The sequence below is a fragment of the Oreochromis aureus genome, linkage group 23 (assembly GCF_013358895.1).
Source record: "Oreochromis aureus strain Israel breed Guangdong linkage group 23, ZZ_aureus, whole genome shotgun sequence".
Taxonomy (NCBI): Eukaryota; Metazoa; Chordata; class Actinopteri; order Cichliformes; family Cichlidae; genus Oreochromis; species Oreochromis aureus.
In genome coordinates this window covers 36,640,846-36,661,628 of record NC_052963.1, presented here as the reverse complement: position 1 = coordinate 36,661,628, position 20,783 = coordinate 36,640,846, and the positions used below count along the sequence as shown (strand labels likewise).

At 41.4% G+C, this 20,783-nt stretch overlaps 1 protein-coding gene across 2 annotated transcripts; it reads right to left on the bottom strand.

Moving 5' to 3' along the window:
• Nucleotides 1–22: 22 nt before the first annotated feature.
• On the bottom strand, nucleotides 23–20,320 carry chd1l (chromodomain helicase DNA binding protein 1-like). 2 transcript variants are annotated; one of them, XM_031753587.2, is made up of 25 exons: nucleotides 20,127–20,320; nucleotides 19,805–19,917; nucleotides 19,541–19,647; nucleotides 19,343–19,454; nucleotides 19,222–19,253; nucleotides 18,615–18,696; nucleotides 18,364–18,526; nucleotides 18,025–18,180; nucleotides 16,979–17,071; nucleotides 16,730–16,826; nucleotides 16,530–16,603; nucleotides 16,055–16,165; nucleotides 14,700–14,814; nucleotides 11,822–11,975; nucleotides 11,472–11,664; nucleotides 9,040–9,185; nucleotides 6,985–7,148; nucleotides 6,688–6,884; nucleotides 3,932–4,030; nucleotides 3,773–3,843; nucleotides 3,422–3,536; nucleotides 2,671–2,779; nucleotides 2,360–2,590; nucleotides 2,088–2,169; nucleotides 23–1,902 (listed from the first exon to the last, which is right to left on the bottom strand). In XM_031753587.2, the coding sequence occupies exons 1-25, from the start codon at nucleotides 20,218–20,220 to the stop codon at nucleotides 1,780–1,782; spliced, it is 3,033 nt and encodes a 1,010-aa protein (XP_031609447.1). In that variant the 5' UTR covers nucleotides 20,221–20,320; the 3' UTR covers nucleotides 23–1,779. The 2 variants fall into 2 exon arrangements, with proteins under 2 accessions (XP_031609447.1, XP_031609448.1); XM_031753588.2 differs by having other exon boundaries at nucleotides 19,385–19,454.
• Between the last annotated feature and the right edge of the window lie 463 nt (nucleotides 20,321–20,783).

Here is a 20,783-nt window from a genome sequence, read left to right as displayed (position 1 = left end):
AACAACAAAACAAAGTCCAACATCTTAAAACCCGTTTATTTGCTCATTAGATGTTCTGTTGAAAAGTTTCCTCTTTGGCAGTGTCGCACAAGAAATTACAGGATTTTTTTGTAATTGAAAACTAAAAACTGAAAATTTTGAATTACTTCAAAATGAAACGTTTTTTTTATGTATTCCAAAATATTCATTTTTTTCTAAATATGCAAAAAAAATTCAATAAAAAGAAATTACTTTTACTAAAACATTTCATTCAGTTATGAAAAAAAGTTTGGTTCTTTTTGGTTTCATACTATCATATTTTGAAGAAACATTTAATATGGAGTCAAGTAATCTCTGAAAATGTAACTAACTAAAATAACTTACTACAAGACTATTTCAAGTGTAACCTTCAGAAGTAAGACTATTGATAAAGGAGTTTATAATCTAATAAAATGTTATTAGAGACACTGAAACTGCCTTAAAATCTTAAAAGCAAGCACAGAATTTTATTCTGGAAACCATGAATCACTTGGATCCTGAGATGCCTCAGGTCAAGGTCAGAGTAAAGGATATGAACCTGTATAATGAATCTATAGTTACATTAGGATCATTTTTTCCCCTTCCTATACAACTTGAACTTGCCTCGCCCGTTTCTTTATCATAGATATTCAGCTTATACCCACATCTATCCAGTCATCTCACTGTTTGTGGTCATAAAGATTTAATAAAACTGGATGTGACAAAACTTTCTTAAAATTAAGAGAAACCTGAGTTCAGTGATCACCTACATCAAGAATCTCAGTGTAATAAGATCATCAATGTGGTCCCATACCAACAGCATGAAGGGGTAAATTTGTGTCCAAGAGGAGATTTAGAAAAACTCACCAGTTAATAATTTACTCTTCATGCGGGCTTCCAGATAAAAATGCAGTTTCCAGTAATTCCTGTGAGCTCAGGCCTCAGACTTCTCTAAACAATGAGAGTGGGGAAAAACCTGCCTGCAGCTAAGTATGATGTCAGTGACAGGGGGATACTGATAATATGGTCACGGCAGCCCAGAAGCACCTCCTACCTGTTGATCAAAACTTCTATTTGTGAGACACAGCCAATCAAAACAGATTTCTCTTATAGGGAGAGAAGCAAGCTATATTTTATGAGCAGTGAATAGTGCAAAGCTACTTTAGTAGAGTTCAAGGTAGCAAAATACAGAGCTGGAAAGGAGCAGATTAGGTCCACTTCAGAATGGCTCATTATTCTCTTTTAGTCAGAGTCACTCAGAGCCCAAAATATTTCCATGTTTGTTGATTTTTGTTAAAAACGAGCTTGTAGATGTCTCATATCTGCAGGGACTGTTCAACCGGATGTGAGTTCAAACTAAACACGGTTTAAATTCACATTTCTGTTTGCATAGGTTTCAGAGACATGCATGTTAGGCTAATTAGTGTTTCTAAATTGGCAGTAGGTATGAATGGTTGTCTGTCTCTGTGTGTCGGCCCGGTGATGCACTGGTGCCCTGTCGAGGGATGACAGCTGTGAGCCTGAATTGACAAAATTGGACGTATGAATGAGTTTGTGTCATTTATGTTTCTTTTAAACGTAGTAATGTATTTATGTAAAACACATCAAACCTCCTCCTTTGTTGTTGTTCGTTTACTCCTCATGCTGCTTAAAAATAATGAATTTTAATAGCTATCAAATGATCTGCACTATGTGTCAAGCATCCGACAGCGAACTCAGAGTTCATTGTGACGAAGCACAATTTAATGACGTCATTTAAAAACACACCAATAAAACAGTGTGTTATCTGAGCTGATGTAGGTACTGTGCAGTGTTGACTCTTGTTTGTTTGGAAAAGCAGGACTCGAGCCAGGCCTTCTGCACAGGAACAGCCTGACCGTACTGACGCAGCAGATCCTGGAGCTCCTGGTTCGAACAAAACAAAGAGATAGTATTTAATTTACATCGTTTACAACCTAAATAAATTTAATCTGCCTCAAGAAAATGCCTCATAACTCTTTCCGCCCCACCTCGACAAATAAATATTACTGGAAAAGATTATGTATGTCAAACGTCAGATAAGCATCAGTGAGAGTTACCATGAGACTAACCTGTGAGTGGATGTTGTTCTCCACCTCTGCTACTATGTGGGTGACATCCGGACTCATGATCTCCTCCTCATCTCCATCATAAGTGCACTTCAGCTAAGGAGGAGTTATAACATTATTTGAGCATCGTACCATACCTCTGTAGTTAACTGTTGTGGCATTTAAGCTTTCGGGCTGTTTTCTCAACAAAACCACACAAACTGCCGCAGATGTAAGCACACAGGGGCCAGTAATAGTTAAAACACCAAGCTGTGGCATGCAGTATAAAAGGATATGTGATAAGATAGCGGGCCAGCCTCCTCCTCTCTGATGCAGGCAAGTTGTAGAAAAACACACGGACCCCGTTCATGAAACTAGGGAGGTCTGCAGGGCTCTGGAGTGTAGCCGAGGGTCCGGAGGTTGCAGAGTCGGTGTCATCAGAATTTTGCAACTGTAGCCCCGGGGAGGATGCTGAAGTGGATGTCTGGGGTATAGCTGTGTTCTTGACATTTCTGCTATGATAGTATCTGAAAGTTTGGTTAAGAGAAGATTACAGACATCACAGCTACTACTACGGAGTCCATGCTCTGAAAGCACTAAAAGATACATGAATGTGGGGATGCCTCTGGAAGCAAGATGCTTCCTGATGAGCCTCTCCGTGCCGTACCAGTTGAAACCTTTGGTGGCGTGGCCGATACGTGGAAGATGAACACTTGCTTTGTGTGGGAAAAAGACAACAAGGGTTAGTGGCTGTTAGCAGTAGCCTCCTGCAGTCCTTACAGTTCAAAGTCTTTTAGTGCAGAGGGTTACAACAATAACAAAACACTGTGGTGAATGAGAATTAAGTCAAGCCAATTTATTTGTAGCCGAGTACCACGTGTAAAGGTTCAAAAGACATGAGGAGAAATAAGTAAAGTAAGATTTAAGAAGTGTCTTTAGGAGTTTCTTAAAGGTATCGGTTGATTTTGGGGCACAAACAGCAAAAGCAGCGAGTGCAAAGTGTTTTAATCAGTTCATCTAGCATGCAACATAACTAGAGGAAATATAAATTCCTGCTTCATTGGTTGTTCTTCTGCAGTTCTGTTTGTAAGAATTTGTGCGTGCACACATCAGATGGCACACAGCACATCCTGTAAATCCTGCCAATCAGGTCTTACGGTAATAACACACCATTTTCAAGGTGTGTTATTACTGTAAGGTGTTCGGTTATCATTCGAAACTTTACAAGGGTTTATTTGAGTACTGCTGACTTGACACTTAAAATGTTTTTTTCACAATTTCACCACTCTCAGGCTACATGAAAAAAAAGACATTTCACACTTTTTTGTATTAAAATAGCATGAAATGCTTTACTGCACCCTTGGTTCTTTTGGCCGCTTTGTAAATCTTCTTCAGGCCTTCATCCAGAGCACTCAGAAAGATCCCAGACAAGTTGTTGGCTTTGTCTCGCTGCTGTGCCACTATTAGGGCTAACTGGGTGACAGGAAGGAGATGGAAGCTGATTAACACATTATCTGATCACTGTTGCATGGCACTGAGTGCTGTTCCCCACAGCTTTGCAAGCCTGTCACCACACATTAACCCAAAGCAGGTATATCACACAACTGATCACTACTACTGCAAAGAAACAAAAGATATTGTGAAACAAGCATGCATTTCAAGACATTTAGGCTGTTATTATGCAGCAGAATTCTTCAAGCAGAACCTACTTGATCTTGGCTGTTCAGTCTGGACTGTTTGTCATTAATTGGGAACAGCAGCACACTTCCAAGATCCAAATCTGAAACAAATCATATTTAATTTTGTGACTCATTCTTCAGTCAGACCACCAAAGAAGAAATAAAATGCTTTGTTACTGTTAATCTTACCTTTCATCTTTCCAGCTAACTCATACTGCTTTCGCGGCTCGTCTGATCTCACCTCCAGTGCTGTAAACAGACCTCCTCTTCCCCACCGACCTGAGTCATCTACACAGGAATCACTACTTTGGTAAATAACACATGCTGTGGTTTGGTTTTCAAACTTATCGTGCCCAAGGCACACCAAACATTAAGCCAAAGCAACACCTGCATGCATATCATGGCAAAGTTACCATCTGACATGTTGTGAGCTGCTGTTTTTGTTTGAACTGACAAATTAAGGTATTTTTTAAGACTTTGCACGACATCTAAGTTTTCACATCAAACCTTGTCAAGCACTTTTACGCAATCCAACATACAGTCCTGCTGCAACTGGTACAGATTTTGTGTAAGAAAAATTCTTCTTTCTGCAGAGGCCTGTTTGGCGCCATGTTGGCATTAATCAGCTTCTCTAAGGTAGAAACGGTTGGGTATGTTCTGCTCAACAGACTTTTTTATTTCTTTCCCATTTCTCTAGGTAGTGGGACGTTCAGCAGTTCTTATTTGCTTTGCACAAGAAAATGATAAATTTTGTACATTTTTGTTAACTTTTGCACTATAAGTCAGGGCCTTTAGTGTGTCACACTCAGGCCCTCCCAGTTATGGGGGCCTGTCTCCCCCCACCACACTCCCTGCTGGTGGCTGATGCCCTCAGGCGTCGGTGCGTTGGTGGTTCTCAGTGTCTGGGGCTGGGTGCTCAGGTATGTACCAGCTCAATCCCAGTTCCTGCCGGGCAGGGCCAGGTGCCCATGGCTCAGTCGGGCCCCTTCCAGGGGCTGGGGGACCCTCGGACCTCAGGCCTCTGGGCCTGGGGCTCGGTCTACTCTGGCAAGGCTGACTGCCAGCAGAGCCCGCGGGCACGTCACCGCAGCCCCCTGTGGCTTCTGCACCGTGGCTGCTGGGTGATCCCACGTCAGGGGCTCTCCTCAGTTCTTTCCAGGAGAGTGGCATGGTGGCCTCTCTGTTGGTCCTCCTTGGGCTCTCGCGCTCTGGGGGGGCCTCTGGATGTCTGGGGCCTGGATCTCCTCCATGCCTGCTTCATGCCCTAGGGCAGGGGTGGGCAATTCCAGGCCCCGAGGGCCGGTGTCCCTGCAGGTTTTAGATCTCACCTTGGGTCAACACACCTGAATCACATGATTAGTTCGTTACCAGGCCTCTGGAGAACATCAGGACATGTTGAGGAGATAATTTAGCCATTTAAATCAGCTGTGTTGGTTCAAGGACACATGTAAAACCTGCAGGGACACCGGCCCTCGGTGCCCACCCCTGCCCTAGGGGATGGGGCTATGGCTCCCTGAACCTTCTAGCAGATCGTTACATGGAGAAACCTTTTGAATAAAAGCGCGCCTGTCCACACAGGTGTGCACACGGGTGCTCACAGACACAAACTACACCTTTCTTGGCTCCTACCTCAAAGCACACTGTGCGCCGTCAGCCTTACGTGCTGCACAATAACATTCAATATTTAGTGTTTACTCTTACTTAGATTTATTTGTGTTATTGCAATGATGTTGTGTGTATTGTGTTGATCTCTTTTTACCTGTATTCTCTTTTTTTTCCCTCTCAACAGGTGATCCAGGTGATTATTTTTCCTTTCTTGTTTTTAAGTGTCCTCTCTCACTGTCCCTCTTCCCCTCTGTTTTTCTTTCCCTCCCTCTTTTTCTTTCTCTCTCCCTTTCCTATCCCTCAGTCATGTCTGTCCCGTCTGTAATAACTTAAAATAAAATAAAATAAAATAAACAAATAATAACAACAAAAGTCAATCAAATCAACCAATATGGCAAGGTTGTGATGATCCACTTGGTAAAGTAAATCTGTTGGGCATCTTTCTTGGCCTTCAGACAACAATTCTGATGGCTAAAGAACCAAACCGGACAAGCAAAAAAAAAGAAAAAGAAAAAAGCAATCACTACTTTGGTAAATAACACATGCTGTGGTTTGGTTTTCAAACTTATTGTGCCCAAGGCACACCAAACAATAAGCCAAAGCCACACCTGCATTCATATCGTGGCAAAATTACAATCTGACATCTAAATTTTCACATCAAACCTTGTCAGGCTCTTTTACGCAATCCAACATACAGTCCTGCTGCAACTGGTACAGACCTAGTTCTCTTTGGTGTAAGACAAATCTTTCTCTCTACAGAGGCCTGTTTGGCACCATGTTGGCATTAATCAGCTTCTCTAAGGTAGAAACGGTTGGGTAGGGTCTGCTCAACAGACTTTTTTTCTTTCCCATTTCTGTAGGTAGTGGGTCGTTCAGTAGTTCTTATTTGCTTTGCACAAGAAAATGATCAATTTTGTACTTTTTTGTTAACTTTTGCACTATTGGTCAGGGCTTTTAGTGTGTCACACTGTAATAACAGATAATTATCTCGTAGCCTCCTAAAACTGGGAGACTTAATGCTAAAGATGTGGTTACTGTGACTGACAGCTGTCCTGACAGTCTCATTCAGGTTCAACCTCTCCACTGTTGGTGTTTTTTGGAGGATTTTTAATCCAATGCCATTCATATGTTTTACTCACCAGACCATATGAGGAGCTGAAGTTTTCTGCTTTAATTCTGGTGAAAATAATTCTTGGTCTTAGCTTATTACTTAGCACCTGTACCTGTACCAATAGGTGACATCATGTGACTATGTCCATATCCATCTATAACTCCTACACACTGAATTAAAAATTCAAACGTGTCAGTTTACGAAGTAACAAGAAAAATGGAGCGCGTACCAATGCAGTGGACAATGATAGCGTCTCCCTGGGCGGTGTGAGGATGAGTAACATCCCCCAGAACGTAGTGGATATCTGTGTTGTCAGAGTCTGTGGAGCACATGCTGCTGCCATCCTCCTCTTCTTCCTCCTCTTCCTCACTGTCCACAGACGGCAGGCACCGAGATCTGTACCCGGAGGACTCCCACCAGGCCATTCTGCATGATGAACCCACACATCAAATAAAGGGAAAAACTGTTTGTGCAAAAGAAGTCTCAGAATTGTTTTAAAAAAGCAAATAAACTAATAAAAATTTACTTTTTCTTGTATTTCTGCTCTTCCTGCTTCTTCTTCATCTCCTCCTGCATTTTGGCTCTCTTGGCTGCAGCCTCCTCCTTCCTCTGCCGCCTCAGCTCCAGCTCAGCCTCCGTGACAGGCTTCCTCTTCCTCGTTGGAATCCCAAGGGCTACCGACAGTGAAACCTGAGAACCCATTGAGAAAAATCACACTCATATAAAGCTCGCACCGCTGGGATTATCAGCGTAAGAAAACATCTGAGGCTGCTTTGTATCTATCCTTTAAGTAACACTGAAAGCCTGGGTTTTTGTGGTTGCTGGGATTTCCTGTAATGTTCATTCAAATCAACGCACAGATAAAATGAAAGTCAATTAAATGTTGCTCAGTCCAGAGTAAACATTTGATCCATTTTCTACTTTTTTATTTGTGCAGTTTAATTTCAGTTGAGATTTTATAAGTTTCAGTAATCACTTTGGTATTTGGAGAATTTTGAGGTGGATAATATTTGTCAGGGGCAAAATGTAAGAAAGTAGAATTTATAATATAAACAAGGTTTTTAACTGTTGACTGTCAGTCCTGCGGTGATCCCATTCTCAATAAACATATCTATCAATGTGATAGTGTTTGAATATTCAGCAAAGTTAACAAAGACTAGCTTAGTTAGTTTTGGTTAACTATAATGCTCTCGTTAGCGATGTTAAAGCTACACCTCCTCCAGAGTTAACAACCCGGTCCCATAGGAGCTACAACACTGAGTGTGGTAGTGAAAAAACCCAAGGCAACAAGAACCTTGTGATTATAATAGGTTTTAACTGGTATTCACTTTTGATAATATTAAAAAAAAGACTGACAGCCGAAGGAAAAATTGTGACATATAATGGTGAAATATGACCGAGGACCAAAAACAGCCTGCAGAACATTTCAATCACCTGCAACATCCTGAAAAGAAGAGATAACAACCTGTCCAACAAAAATAAAAGAGGCAGCATTATTATGAGAAATCGACAACAAGTCTGAACTACTTCTTTACTTGAATTCAAAGCAATGACCTTCATAGATGTACCTGTGAAGTCTTTAGTCAGTCACTTTAAAAATATACTTTCTATTGTTGCCTCTGTTTACATTAATCAGGAACATCCGGAGAAAACTGTTTCACAGACCGCAGATGTGTACTACAAAGCAGGATTTGAACGCATCCAGGTAACTTGGCGGTTAAGTTCTTGTGTACATTTCCATGACAACATATGCTGCAGACCTAAACTGCTCTGCAGCGGTTTATGACTGGAGATCAAAAGGTACAAAATTATCGCCTACTGACCAATCAGTTCTCTAGGAAATGGCTTGGCTGTTCCTGGAAGGTCTCTCGGACCACTGTGCACAGACAGTAGCAGTTCTAATGCCACCGAAAGTCTCCCTTTTCCTGATTAGCAACACAAGCTGACTTCACATAGATTCAACCATTCCTTTGATTTTGGTCCTTATTGACATGACGGCATCACACAGTTGCTGCGGGTTTGCCGGTTGCACATCCATGCTATGATTCTCCTGTTTCACCACATCCCAAAGGTGCTCTGCAGAAGATGAGTACATTGTGGTCATGAAGGGATGGACCTTGTCAGTGACAACACTCGGGTAGGCCATGCTGTTTAAATGATGTTCAGCTGGTACTTAGGGGCCCAAAGCGTACCAAGAAAATATCCCGCATGCCATTACACCACCAGCCTGAACCACTATCATTACGCCCACATGTTGTGGTAGTGATGAGGACACGAGCAAAAAGCAAAACTAGAAAAAAGTCTGTCAGGACCGAACGGATTGATGTCCCCAACATTTTACAGACTGTGTTACACTGTGATCATCACAGTGTTCCCTTTATTTTTCATGGGGGTGGATGTATCCTCCGTCCAAGTGTTCCTCTTCCGCTAATTAACTGGAAACTGCAGAGCCACGATGAGCGTCTAACATGGCTAATTTCTTTTAAGTTTTCATGGTTCTGTCTATACATAACTAACCTCATGTGGGATGCATCTCCTTACAAAGATAATTCCGTTTTAATTTAAAGTCGGGGCGTCTTACTCCAGTTTTGTGTCGCAGAGCTCGTCCCTCTCCTGCTGCTCTCTGAAACTCGGTCAGCTGCTCCTCCAACAAACGATCAAAGCTCTTCTGGTCCTCAGAGCTGGGGTCCTTACTGTAGTCTTTCCCCTCAAAGAAGTACATGTGGTCTAAAGAAGCAGAGGGGACAAAGGTTTGAGATAATCACCACAAACAGAGAAAAGACTATGTCGGCTCTGATGAAGCACAGAGTAGGTCAAAATCTGCATGTAAACTAATAGGCTCCTGGCTTCTTTAAAGGCTTTTAATGGAGGTGTCAAACTTAAGGGAGACGAGAGAAATGAGAATCACATCGGGGGCGAGACATATTTAGTTTGTCCTGCTTTCATTTAGTCAAAAAACCATCTCCAGCATAGCCTGAAATTCATTATTTGGCTTAATTACAGATTTACTCGAAGGCCACAACACAGCAAAGTCACAACAACCTGTTTCAGACGTCCGAGTTTAACAACTACTGGCAGTATGGGACATTTTAACAATAATAAATAATTTTCCATCTCTTGCATTGTGTCACAAAGCCCATTTTTCTCTACTTAAACTTATCTCATTGCCCGTGAGGAAAATTTTATGGAATCATCTAATTTACTGGGATGAAATTTGCTGCACATTACACCCAAAACACTTTGAATAAACTTTCTCAGAAAAATCATCTTCTTAATGGCCTCCCTGACTTTCATTTCCTGTGCTGCGGTGAGACTTCCTTTTACAGAGTCGTCACTTTGAGATGGGTTCAAACTTATTTTGCTCTAGATTCATGTCTTTTTGATGGAGCACCATCCCGCCCATGCTGTCCATGACTCAGAATCTCTGCTGGTGTTCGAATTCAAAATGATGATATAAATTATATCATTTAAAAACAGCCGTCATTTTATGGCACATCAGTAAACAGGCTTTTCTTCATGGTAAAAAAAAAAGAAAAAAAAAAGTACTCACTCATTGCCAGTTATGCCATGCTGTGTTAGTTAGCTGTTAGGCTTCAGCTGTATGAGGGGGGGATGACTGGTTTTAATATATAATACAGAGGAGTTCACGGACGGGTCACTGACTGCAATGTTCCCTGATGCTATGGCTGCAAAACGAGCCCGGATCATCATGCCTCCACCACGATTGACAGCATGCAATAGGTGTTTGTGACAAACATGGCGCTGTGCATTATGCCAAACACCTCCAATTGGGTGTCTTCAGTCAAAGGATGTTGTTGCCCAAGTCTTGTGGTTTGGGCTGACGCAGGTTTGCAAACCTAAGCTGTGATGCCGTGTTCTTTGTAGAGAGAAGATGGTTTCTCCTGGTAATCCTTCCAGGATCCTTCCATGTTTTTCTAACTGTACTGTCATGAACTTTAACATTTAACATGCTAACTGAGGCCTGTAGAGTCTCAGATGCCACTCCTTGGTTTTTTGGCAGTTTCTTTGAGCCTTGCACTGTCTGACTTCAAGGTGAATTTACTGGGACATCCACTCCTGGAAAGGCTGTGGCCACAACAGAAAACTGGTAAAATCTCTGCTTTTATAGTAGGGCTGCCACAAACGATTATTTTGATAGTCGACTAGTCACCGATTATTTTTGCGATTAGTCGACTAATCAGATCATGCATCGATTGGACGTAAAACTTACAGCTTGAAAATATGTTAAACGTTTATTTTGTGACCCAGAAAGAATAATAAGAGTAATATTAAAACTAACTAGCTGCCGCCATTGTTGACAACTGCGCTGGGCCGCACTATGAATTCTGGGACACAGCTTCTTCTTCTTCGGGGTTTAACGGCAGCTGGCATCCTTTACATGCACTGCTGCCATCTTCTGTTTCAGTCCGTTATTACACTTTTAAATCCTACTACTTATTCCTGCGTCTTTTGTGATCTTACAAAGCTTCAAACGACGCGTCGACTATTAAATCAGTCGTCGACGATTTTGATAGTCGACGTAATCGTGACTAGTCGACTAATCGTGGCAGCTCTATTTTATAGTACATTCGATAAGCAGCACCTGGCTGCAACGTACTCTTTTAATCCCTATGGAAAAAGTAAGGTTGTTTTTACCTTTTTTATTTTTATAGGACTGTATTTGAACGCTTTTTTGTCTTGTTCTCAATATGATTCTCATTTTCTCCTGCAGCCCTACGTGAAACTAAATTTGTCACTAATGACCTTAAGTGATTTGCAGATTTCCTCTGCTTTCTTTGCAACCTCTAGTGATGAGCCCAAGAGAAGCAATCTTGGGTGTTTTCTCCTCTGTAGTTTGCAGTTCAAGAACCAAAAGTAAAACTGAGTCGCTTACATGCAGGAACAACATGTTCACTATACCACACCAGTTACATTATATTAGTAGTTTTTGAAATTCACACACTAAGAATAGCCCATAGAGATTTGAGATTTGAACACTATAATGAAACATACTCTGCCTGTCGGCTTCAGATCCTTTCCCTTCCTCATCTTCCTCTTCATTTTCTTCAAGCTGGGAGTAGTCCTCATCATCCACCCAATGACCATTACGTGACAGGCCAAGGATCTTCTCCAGTTTCACATCTTGTATGGAGCTCTCATCAGATGACAAAAGCTTATCAATGCCAAACTTCAAGATCTCACTTAGCTGTGCCAAAGAGGAAATGTGAGCAGAGGAGGTGAAAACTGGAGAGGTTTTGATACAAAGTGGACACACAGTGAACTGAGCACTGGAGGATTCAGAGATTATCAGTGATTATCCTGCAGTGATAGAATTTATTTTCAGTGATTTAAAGTTCACAAACCTGCAGCCCTCCTGCAGCTGACTGAGCTTGATCCAGTAAAGAGAAGCGGCCTTCTTCAATAACAGTGTTGGTGAGCTGCAACTTGGACACAGCGCGAGAATACATGATCTCCTCCACAGTGTCTCGTGCCAGGAGGCGGATCACTTTCACAGGCCTGTAGGAAATCATTCAAATATTGAAACCAGCATCACATTGAACTTCCATTAAGTTGAGAATTGTTAAATTCATAGAGTAAAGTAAAGCTCAAACTACCCATAATCAATCAGTCAATCGATCTTTATTTTTATAGCTCATTTCCTGCAGATTACTGCAAAGTGCTTCACAGACAACTGACATGCAGATATTAATACAAAAAAAATGTAATAAAAATAGACTAAAAGTTACTGAACGGATAAACACATATAAATTCAACTGCAGCAGTCTGAGACTGTATATGTAGGAACATATACAGTGGTTGTGGTGCAAAAGAGAGTTTACATTTGCTGAAATTCACGATAAGTATGGGTTATTATCTAGCCTTGTTCTGAAACAAATTTACAGTCATTACGGACATAAACAGATCTCTTGGTCCTGTTATCTACTGGCTAAGTCAGAGCCGAGTATGGCAGCTAAGTCAGCAGTCTAGCTGACTGATGCCAGACTGACAGTGTCATGCCAAGGCAGTGTTGGTATACAGCAAACACCCCCACAATGTTAACGAGAACAACAGACTAATACTACCTTAAAACATGAAAGTCTGTTAGTCCAGAACACTTCAAAAACCTTTCAGGTTCAGTCACAAAAGCCATCAAAAGATGAGACGAAACTGGCTTTTAAAGGGGACATGAAACGCTACACATATAAAGGCTAATTTACATTTTTTTTTTTAAAAAAGTGACAGACTTTTTTATTGTTGTCGTTTTGCCCACGGCACGCATCGGCCTACTTTTCCTACAGACATACTGATGGATGTTAGGATATTCAATCGTGCTTCAGTAAGAAACACAGTTATGTTTGTGGTGTGCATGTAGTGGGCTGTTATGTTGTAAACTGGATGTGCTCGTGGGAAAAGAAAGATTTTTTACTGCATAAATTAGTTTTGATCGCATCAGCTGACTGCGCCCCTTACTTGGCCAGACGAGGAAAAATGTGAGTTTCTAACACCAGCTTGTCGGTCCGGTGAATCACCTCACACCTGGCTCAAACAGGCTCTCCTCCACCTCCACACAGTCCTCATTTATAAAGTGCGTAACAAACCCGAATATTACGGCTAACAGCTTGATTTTCCCCTTTGAGTGCAGCTAGCCAAACAGCGGGGAGCCAGATACTGCTAACGAGACAGAGAGTGAAAGTAAACAACGTAACATAAAACTCATTGTAGCAACCCAAAAATGATCCCTTTAGACTGATTTTTAGATTTAGTTTTTTATTTGTATTTTTAGTCTCCCTGCTCTCCTTGAGTTACCGGTTCTGTCACTAGTTAGCTAACAGAAACTAATGCAAGTTTATTAGCTGCAACCAACCAACCAACCGGGTGACGTCATTTACTGACAGAAGATGGTGTTAGATGTTTAACTTTAGGTACTTATTTCTTAAATCCAGTTTCACAGACAGTGTTACATCTATGTCAGTTACAAGTAGGTCTCAGTGTTATAAATTAGCCTTTATATGTGTAGTGTTTCATGTCCCCTTTAATGAAGACCACCACAAGACAAAAAAAGAGATGAAGACCAAGTAGATAATTTAATCAAGAGAGTCACAAATTGACACTTAGACTCAAGCCCAAGCAAATACTTCCTGAAGTTCATGGTGAAAACACTCATAAGGTCAGCTGTTGGAGCTGTAGTGTGATGTGCTCCGGCTTGCACCAATGTGCATATGAAATATTAAAATAACTATCAACAGATCATAGTCATATTTCTCTCTTCTTCTGTCTAACCAGAGGACAAAGGGTTATATAAATTTGAAACAACATAACACAGAATTTTTAATAAGAAGCTGAACGGAGCCAGCGACAACCACTAAGTTGTAAGGTGGAATGTTTTCGCCCTTGTTGTGAACACATCAGTACATCCCCGTGACACCTCTAACGATTCATTCTATTTTAAGCTGTTCTCTTCATAATACGTGAACTGCACTGCCTGAACTGGTCCGGTTATTCCAACAACAGTTACTGCATAAAAAAAAAGAAAGAAAAAAAGTGGAGCTCTATACTCATACTACAGTCATGATACTACAGCAAGACTTGACAAGTTCAATGGAAATTCAATTGTTTTTCTTAATAATGAGCCAAAACACACTTTCAGGCCTGCCACTCACAATCATCCACCCTAAACCCAACGGAAATCGTTTGGGGTGAGCTGGACCACAGAGTAAAAGAAAAGCAGCCAAGGACAGATCAGGAAGTGCAGGAATTCTTTCAACGAGAACCTCCGGGCAATGCCCTCATGTCGCTGGTTGTGAAATGATGAGTGTGCAACATAATCTTGGCTTGTTTAACTTTTTTTTTTTTACAACATAAATCAATAGATATCGCAGACATTATTCCCCAGCATGGGAAAAAATAAAAATATGGTAAAACACTACCAAAGTAAGTGTTAAAACGTTTTTGTCTCGCTCTGCTGCATCCATGTCGTTGCTTTCTGTAAGCATCCCTATCAAGCGTTATTGATGTGCAATAACTAGGTTGCATGCAGGGAGTACTCTTTCACACCTAACTAGAGATAAGCCTAATGAGATAGTTATTTTCTTCAGCAAAACAGGACATCATGCAGAAGTTTTCACACGCTTCTTTGTGCTATCAATGTTGCACGCCCCTTTGCGAAACGGTGCGACTTTCAGGACATCTACATGAAATACTGATTGGATCCTGCTTGGAATCATTTCTCGTATGCTTCACCTGTTCTGACCAATCCGGTGGCTGCGTGCGGCAGCCTGCAAGTCATTTTGAGGGTTGAAGTCACTATCCACAAAAATGACAGTGTCAGCAGCTGTCAGGTTCATCCCTACTCCCCCTGCAAAGACAGAGAGAAAGAACAAAAACTGAAAATTGTGGCTCTCAATTTTTGTGCACACAATAAAGAAACAGTAGGATTGGTGCATTTACTGTAAACAGGTTAAAGAAAATCATAATCTGTAACAGGAAACATGCTGGCCTTATTTACACAGGCGTTTCATTCTGCTGCAGCTCTTATCTCTTGTCATCACTCCCCTTTCCTCTCTCAGCCACTTCTGTGTTAGAAAGTCAGCTCAAGCTGAGCTTGCAGGCTTGTCTGCATATCTGAATCTACAGCAGAGTTCACAGAAGTGTTATCTTAAAAATTGCCACAGTCTTGTTTGTCAAATGCACTCTCAGCACTTTTGGCATCTAAAATGTCTACAGTAGAAGGGGTTACTGCTTCCCCTTTTCATATGCCTAGTTCCCAATCATAACCAGTGGGGTGCGTGATAGCGGATCATATGATGACTTTCTATCCCTATTTAGGTTTGGGGTTTTTTTTAGCAGGAACCAGGATCTCTTTCAGGATAGTCTTTGACCGATCTACTATTTAGGTTTTGTCTACCTGTTTCTTGCCCATGCAGGTGAGGCTGAGAGAGCAGAAGTATTTGGTATTGAGTAGCAGGGGAGGGAAGAGGTGGTAGCTTGCTCTGAAGCTGCATTTTGTAAACAAATGCCAGCTTTTTTTCCACATCCTCCTGCCTAAAGACCTGCTTCTTAAACATCCCTCTGAAATTTTCTGTGGCTAACCAATAACAGCCACTTCTTGTATGGGCTCTCCATGTGACATTTACCAGTGATTTATATTAGTTATGTTGCAGTAAAATGAAAAAGCAAAAGATCCAGACATTTGCCTGAAGAATATCTTAAATAGAACCTATTCTGTCCCAGCTCTGCATTTCCATTCTTCTACTATAATAGCTCTGCATGAGTTGCAGCCCCTCACTTCATCCTCTGACTGAAACAAGTAATTTTAGGTCCTCCACCTTTCTTTTGATTGCCGACAGCAGCTGGGTGGGGCTCCGGTGCCTCTGATGACCATATTAGGAGTATCTGCACTCATTGAGTGAAAAAAAGGTTTTTAAAAAAGGAAAAAAAGGAGAACCTGACTGAAACTGAACATTTAGATCAGTCGGAAGTCTGTGCAATTGACTCACAGGAATTACTTGAATAGACTTCATTATTTGAAACTTTGGCCACGGTTTAACATGAGTTTATATATAAACTCAGAAATACTACACCAGGACTTTATTTACCGGCTTTAGTGCTGAGCAGAAAGACGAAGACATCTTTGCTGCTGAAGTTCTTCACTGCTAGATTTCGTTCCTCCCCTCGGACTGACCCATCCAGACGTTCGTAGCTGTAACCTGAACAGAAAAGCTGAATTCAGCATTTTTTTATAACTACGAATAAAACAAATGGTTTTCAAGTTTGCCATTATGAAGAATGAGAACAATTACTAATTAATTCATGCCATTAAGAACAGTTAATAGTAAGTCAATGAACAATAGGGCCCGGTGGTGCCAGTGTCCAGCAGCCTCGCCTCTGTCAGTGCGCCCCAGGGCGGCTGTGGCTACAATGTAGCTTGCCATCACCAGTGTGTGAATGTGTGTGTGAATGGGTGGATGACTGAATGTAGTGTAAAGCGCTTTGGGGTCCTTAAGGACTAGTAAAAGCGCTATTCAAATACAGGCCATTTACCAATAACCCCTCATGTTCACTCTCACTCACCTCTGTACTCCATGTAGTCCTGGAGAATATCGAGCATCCTCGTCATCTGAGAGAACAGCAGGATCCGATGGCCCCTTCAACCATAGATATGAAAACACAAATAATGTAAGACTCAATTTAAACACGAATATGTGATATCACAGCATTACAGCAATGCAGTACTAAACCACCAGGTGGAGCCAAATAACACATCAGCAAACCCTTTGTGGAGGAATGTCAGCATGCTGTCCAGAAGACAAAGTTTTCCACTGGCTTCAATGAGATGTTCCCCCATCTCAAAGGGCTCTGGCTCAACTCCTATCCAAGAAACAGACACACAAACATAGAATGTAATGGAAGCGTCTTTATCCTATGCCAATGAAAACACACCTATGCCTCAGGTCTTTCCTTTAGCAGAGAGAACTAAAGCCAGTCTTTTTTACATCAGCTCATCACTCTGCACCTCTCACCGTCAAACAGATAAGGGTGGTCAACACACTTCCTCAGGTTCATCAAGATGTTCAGCAGCCGAGTCTTGCTGCCTTGGTCATTTCCAAAAGCCTCTGAAAGAAGAGTTTTAGAAGCAGATTGAATTTACAAATGACTGATGCCCCTAAACAGATACTATTAGAACTATTATTTCCGCTTGGCACCTTTAAAAACAGTCTACAAAGTGGAAAAAGCCAAAATCAAACAACAACAAAATCAGTGTAAAGTTATGACACATGAAACAAGGACCCAAAAATGCAAAGCAAAAGGTAAATACTAGGGATGTGTCCACAAGCTAACTAATCATCGCTGCTGTCACTAATCGGTGCCAGACTTACTAATCTAACTGTTAAAATTTTAATTGATGCCCAATGCCGGTAAATTATTGTGTCCTAAATGTTATGCAGCCATCTGCCACCAGATGGCGCATCGTTGTCAAGAAACGCAACAAATCTGTTAATCTAGGCTTTTATTGAAGTGACATGATAAATGGTTTCAAATGCCTTTGTTATGAGTTTTTGACAGTTCTCAAATGTAACTTAATACCCGAGTGTTTCTTAGTTGGAGACAAGTTGGTTAGTCTCATTTTTGTTCCTCGTTTAGTTGACTAATAAATTAGTCGCCAGGAACATCCCTAGTAAAACTAGTAAACTAATAATAAAAGCTATGAAGCAACCATGAGAGCTCAGAATATTCGTGCCTTGGGGGGCCTTGATCACCTTCAGGTTTATTCATCGACTTTGGAACAGACAAAAAAATAGCACATTTCTCCTACACAGCTGGAGGCCAGACCCAGAAGTACTTTAAGGTGATGAGTAAAACCTTAAAACCAACTCTAAAATAGAGAGAACTGATAGAGAGAAGTCAGGATTTAGTGGGCGTTATGCCAACTGTAAAAATCAGTGAGAAGCTGAGCTGCTGCTTTCTGAACCAGGTGCCTTCTTGTTAATGCTGTAAGAGGCAGGTAAGTACTGCAGAGAAAATGCATTTATAAATGACACAGCACACCATAGTGCCCAAGTCTCACCCAGATCCTTCATCAGAACAGCTTTGTAGTATTTCTTCTGCAGAGCGGACATGCCGTGATAAACCACCAGCTCGGTTTTCTTGGGCAGATCAACGGCCACCTGAGACTTGACTCTACGGAGCAGGAAGGGCTCCAGGATGCTTTGGAGCTCAGCAGCTATAAAAGGAATAAGATTCATGGTTAGCTTTCCTACAGTGCATTACTGTACTGTGCTTTTTTGTGACCAATATCTCACCCATTATATTTCAAAACGTTTACTTGGATATGGAGAGACGCATAGACTCAGAAATAACACTGAATGTAAGCTATGCTTTGTTATGCTATAATTATGTACCGTACCCAAGGCAGGCTGACTTTGTACATCGGAGTAAGAGTTGACAAAGCTGTCTGTGTCTTCTGGTATAAAGATGCTGGGCTGGATGAAGCTCAGCAGGGAGTAGAGCTCCTGCAGGTTGTTCTGAATGGGAGTCCCTGTCAGCAAGACTCTGAATCCCACGAAGAACTACAAGAGAAGAACACAAACAAACTGATTTAAGAGGTCAAGGGAAAGACAATGAAGAAATCTGCACAAACCAGGTGTTGCTCAGTACCTCTGTCAAAGTTTTGTGCAACAGCGAGTTTTGATTCTTCAACCTGTGAGCTTCATCAACCACAAGCACCTTCCACTTCCACCTGAGGGAGAGATCAGGGAAATATCAGCACATGAAAACTTTGTTCTCAGTGAACAAACCTTTTAAATAGACCATTATTCTCTTCCTTTTCTTCTGTCACATATAATTTGATACAAAGGTGGATTGCTTATATTAAAAATGGCTCACGTTTAAAAGAATGACCCCTCTCTAATAATCTCTGTAGATTACTACGGACACACAGGCTTCAGACTAATATAAAAGCTTTGTTTTTGACAGTTTTTTCTAGTCTTGGTTTTGTAGTGTGGCTGGCATAATATGGTCATCTCAGGCATACAGGTCGCTAACCTAGATAACTGCAGTTTAAGCCGATCTTACTGGGTGAGGGACAAGAAGAGCCGACACAGAGCGATCTAAAAGGAACATCTCTACGGATGCTGGTCCTTTTTTCCTGTCACCTCTTGCTTAAAACTATATAAACTTGTATTAGGACACCACAGTTAAATTTTCCCCACGGTACATTGTTTCCAGAGCAGTTTATGTAGAACAAGAATAAGCACAAACTCACCGTTTCAAGAATGATGCATCTTTGAGACACAGCTGGAAATAACAGTTTAAAAAAAAACATATATCAGTTTTAACAAAGGTGAAACCTTATCCTGTTTTGTTTTCACTTAATAGCCTCAGACCTCATATGTAGTGAGAAGAACATGGAAGTCCTGAAAGTTCACCTCCTGCTGGATCTCTGCCCGCCTTTCTTTGTCTCCTTTGTAAACCAGGACCGTCAGTGAGGGAGCGAAGCTGAAAGTAAGGCACACACAGGTTTACAGACCGTGCTAAAAGCACATTATCAAATGAAATGCAATCACTGGTTAATGTAGCTCCACCTTTCCAACTCATTCCTCCAGTTCTCCAGGACAGAGAGTGGGCTCAGCACCAAAAATGGTCCTTTCTTCCCGAGGGCCCCTGACATGTACACCAGCAGAGAGATCGTCTGAAGGGATACATGATGATCAGGACACCGTTAGGCTTTTTAGAATCAACTTTTGTGCCACCCCCAGTGTAACAGATGCTCCAAGCCTGACCACCTATATAAAAACTGTCCAGCCACGCCACAGCTCTGGATTACAGGTAAACAGATGATGTCATACCTGGCAGGTTTTGCCCAAACCCATTTCGTCTCCTAAGATGCATCCCTGCTGGTTCTTCAGGCACTGAGTTAACCAGTGCACACCGTCCAGCTGGTAGGGTCTCAGCTGTATCCCTGTGAGGAGAAAGCACACAGATCATCACCGCTGGAGCACGTTTAAAATAATCATATGTAGGACGGCGCTGAAAGTGGATTAATCTGCGTCTAAATCCGTTTAGTTTGTATCCAAAGTAAACGCCATGTCACTGTGAATGAATGAAGACACCCTGAAGTTTGTATGTACTCTGCAGGTCAGTCGTCCAGGTTAAAAATAGCCTTTCTACCTCTCAATCCCCATTTCTTCAGGTCACTTTGAGCAACATCCGCCTTCTTTTTCTCCGCGATGCTGTTTTTTATTCTCACCAAAATGTCCGACATGTTTGCTGACTGACAGGACTACAACTTATACGAAAGACGACTTTATGACAGACATGTACAGACATGCGAGTTCCCACTGTTGTTTTCATACAGTTTACGCTTCCTGACTGGGTCACGTGACGCTACGGAAAGGCGCGCGGTTTTTTTTAACTTCGCCAAAAGTTTGTTTTCTTTCTTGAGCAACGCTCATTTCTTTATATTTTGTTGGGAAAATGGGAATAATATGCAAACACAAATGCAACTACAAAATATAAGGGGGAAACAGTTTTTAAATTCTAAAAACGGTTAAGAATTTGCACATTTTACAAACTTTGGCTTTTTGTGATAGGTCGCTAGTAACTAAGTGCCTGATAATACAATTTAAAGGTGCTTTGTTTGCTAGAAGTCACACTGGTTCATCTCTGAAGTCCGGGGTCTTTTTTATGCTTGAATTACCCCACGAGCTCAGAAAACAAAAGACATTCCTCTTTAAATGGTAGGGCTCGAGGACTGGACTGAAAATGAACGAAAAGGAAGCCACTGTCCAACGAAAAGACTTTAAAATTACAAAAAAAGGCTCCTTA

Excerpts from the sequence above, each read along its gene's own strand:
- chd1l (XM_031753587.2), bottom strand. The coding sequence starts at position 20,220 with ATGTCGGACATTTTGGTGAGAATAAAAAACAGCATCGCGGAGAAAAAG. Across the intron at positions 11,976-14,699 it reads CACCGGATTGGTCAGAACAG|GCCTGTGAAAGTGATCCGCC; the intron begins GTGAAGCATACG and ends GATTTCCTACAG. Across the intron at positions 1,903-2,087 it reads AGAACAACATCCACTCACAG|GAGCTCCAGGATCTGCTGCG; the intron begins GTTAGTCTCATG and ends TGTTCGAACCAG.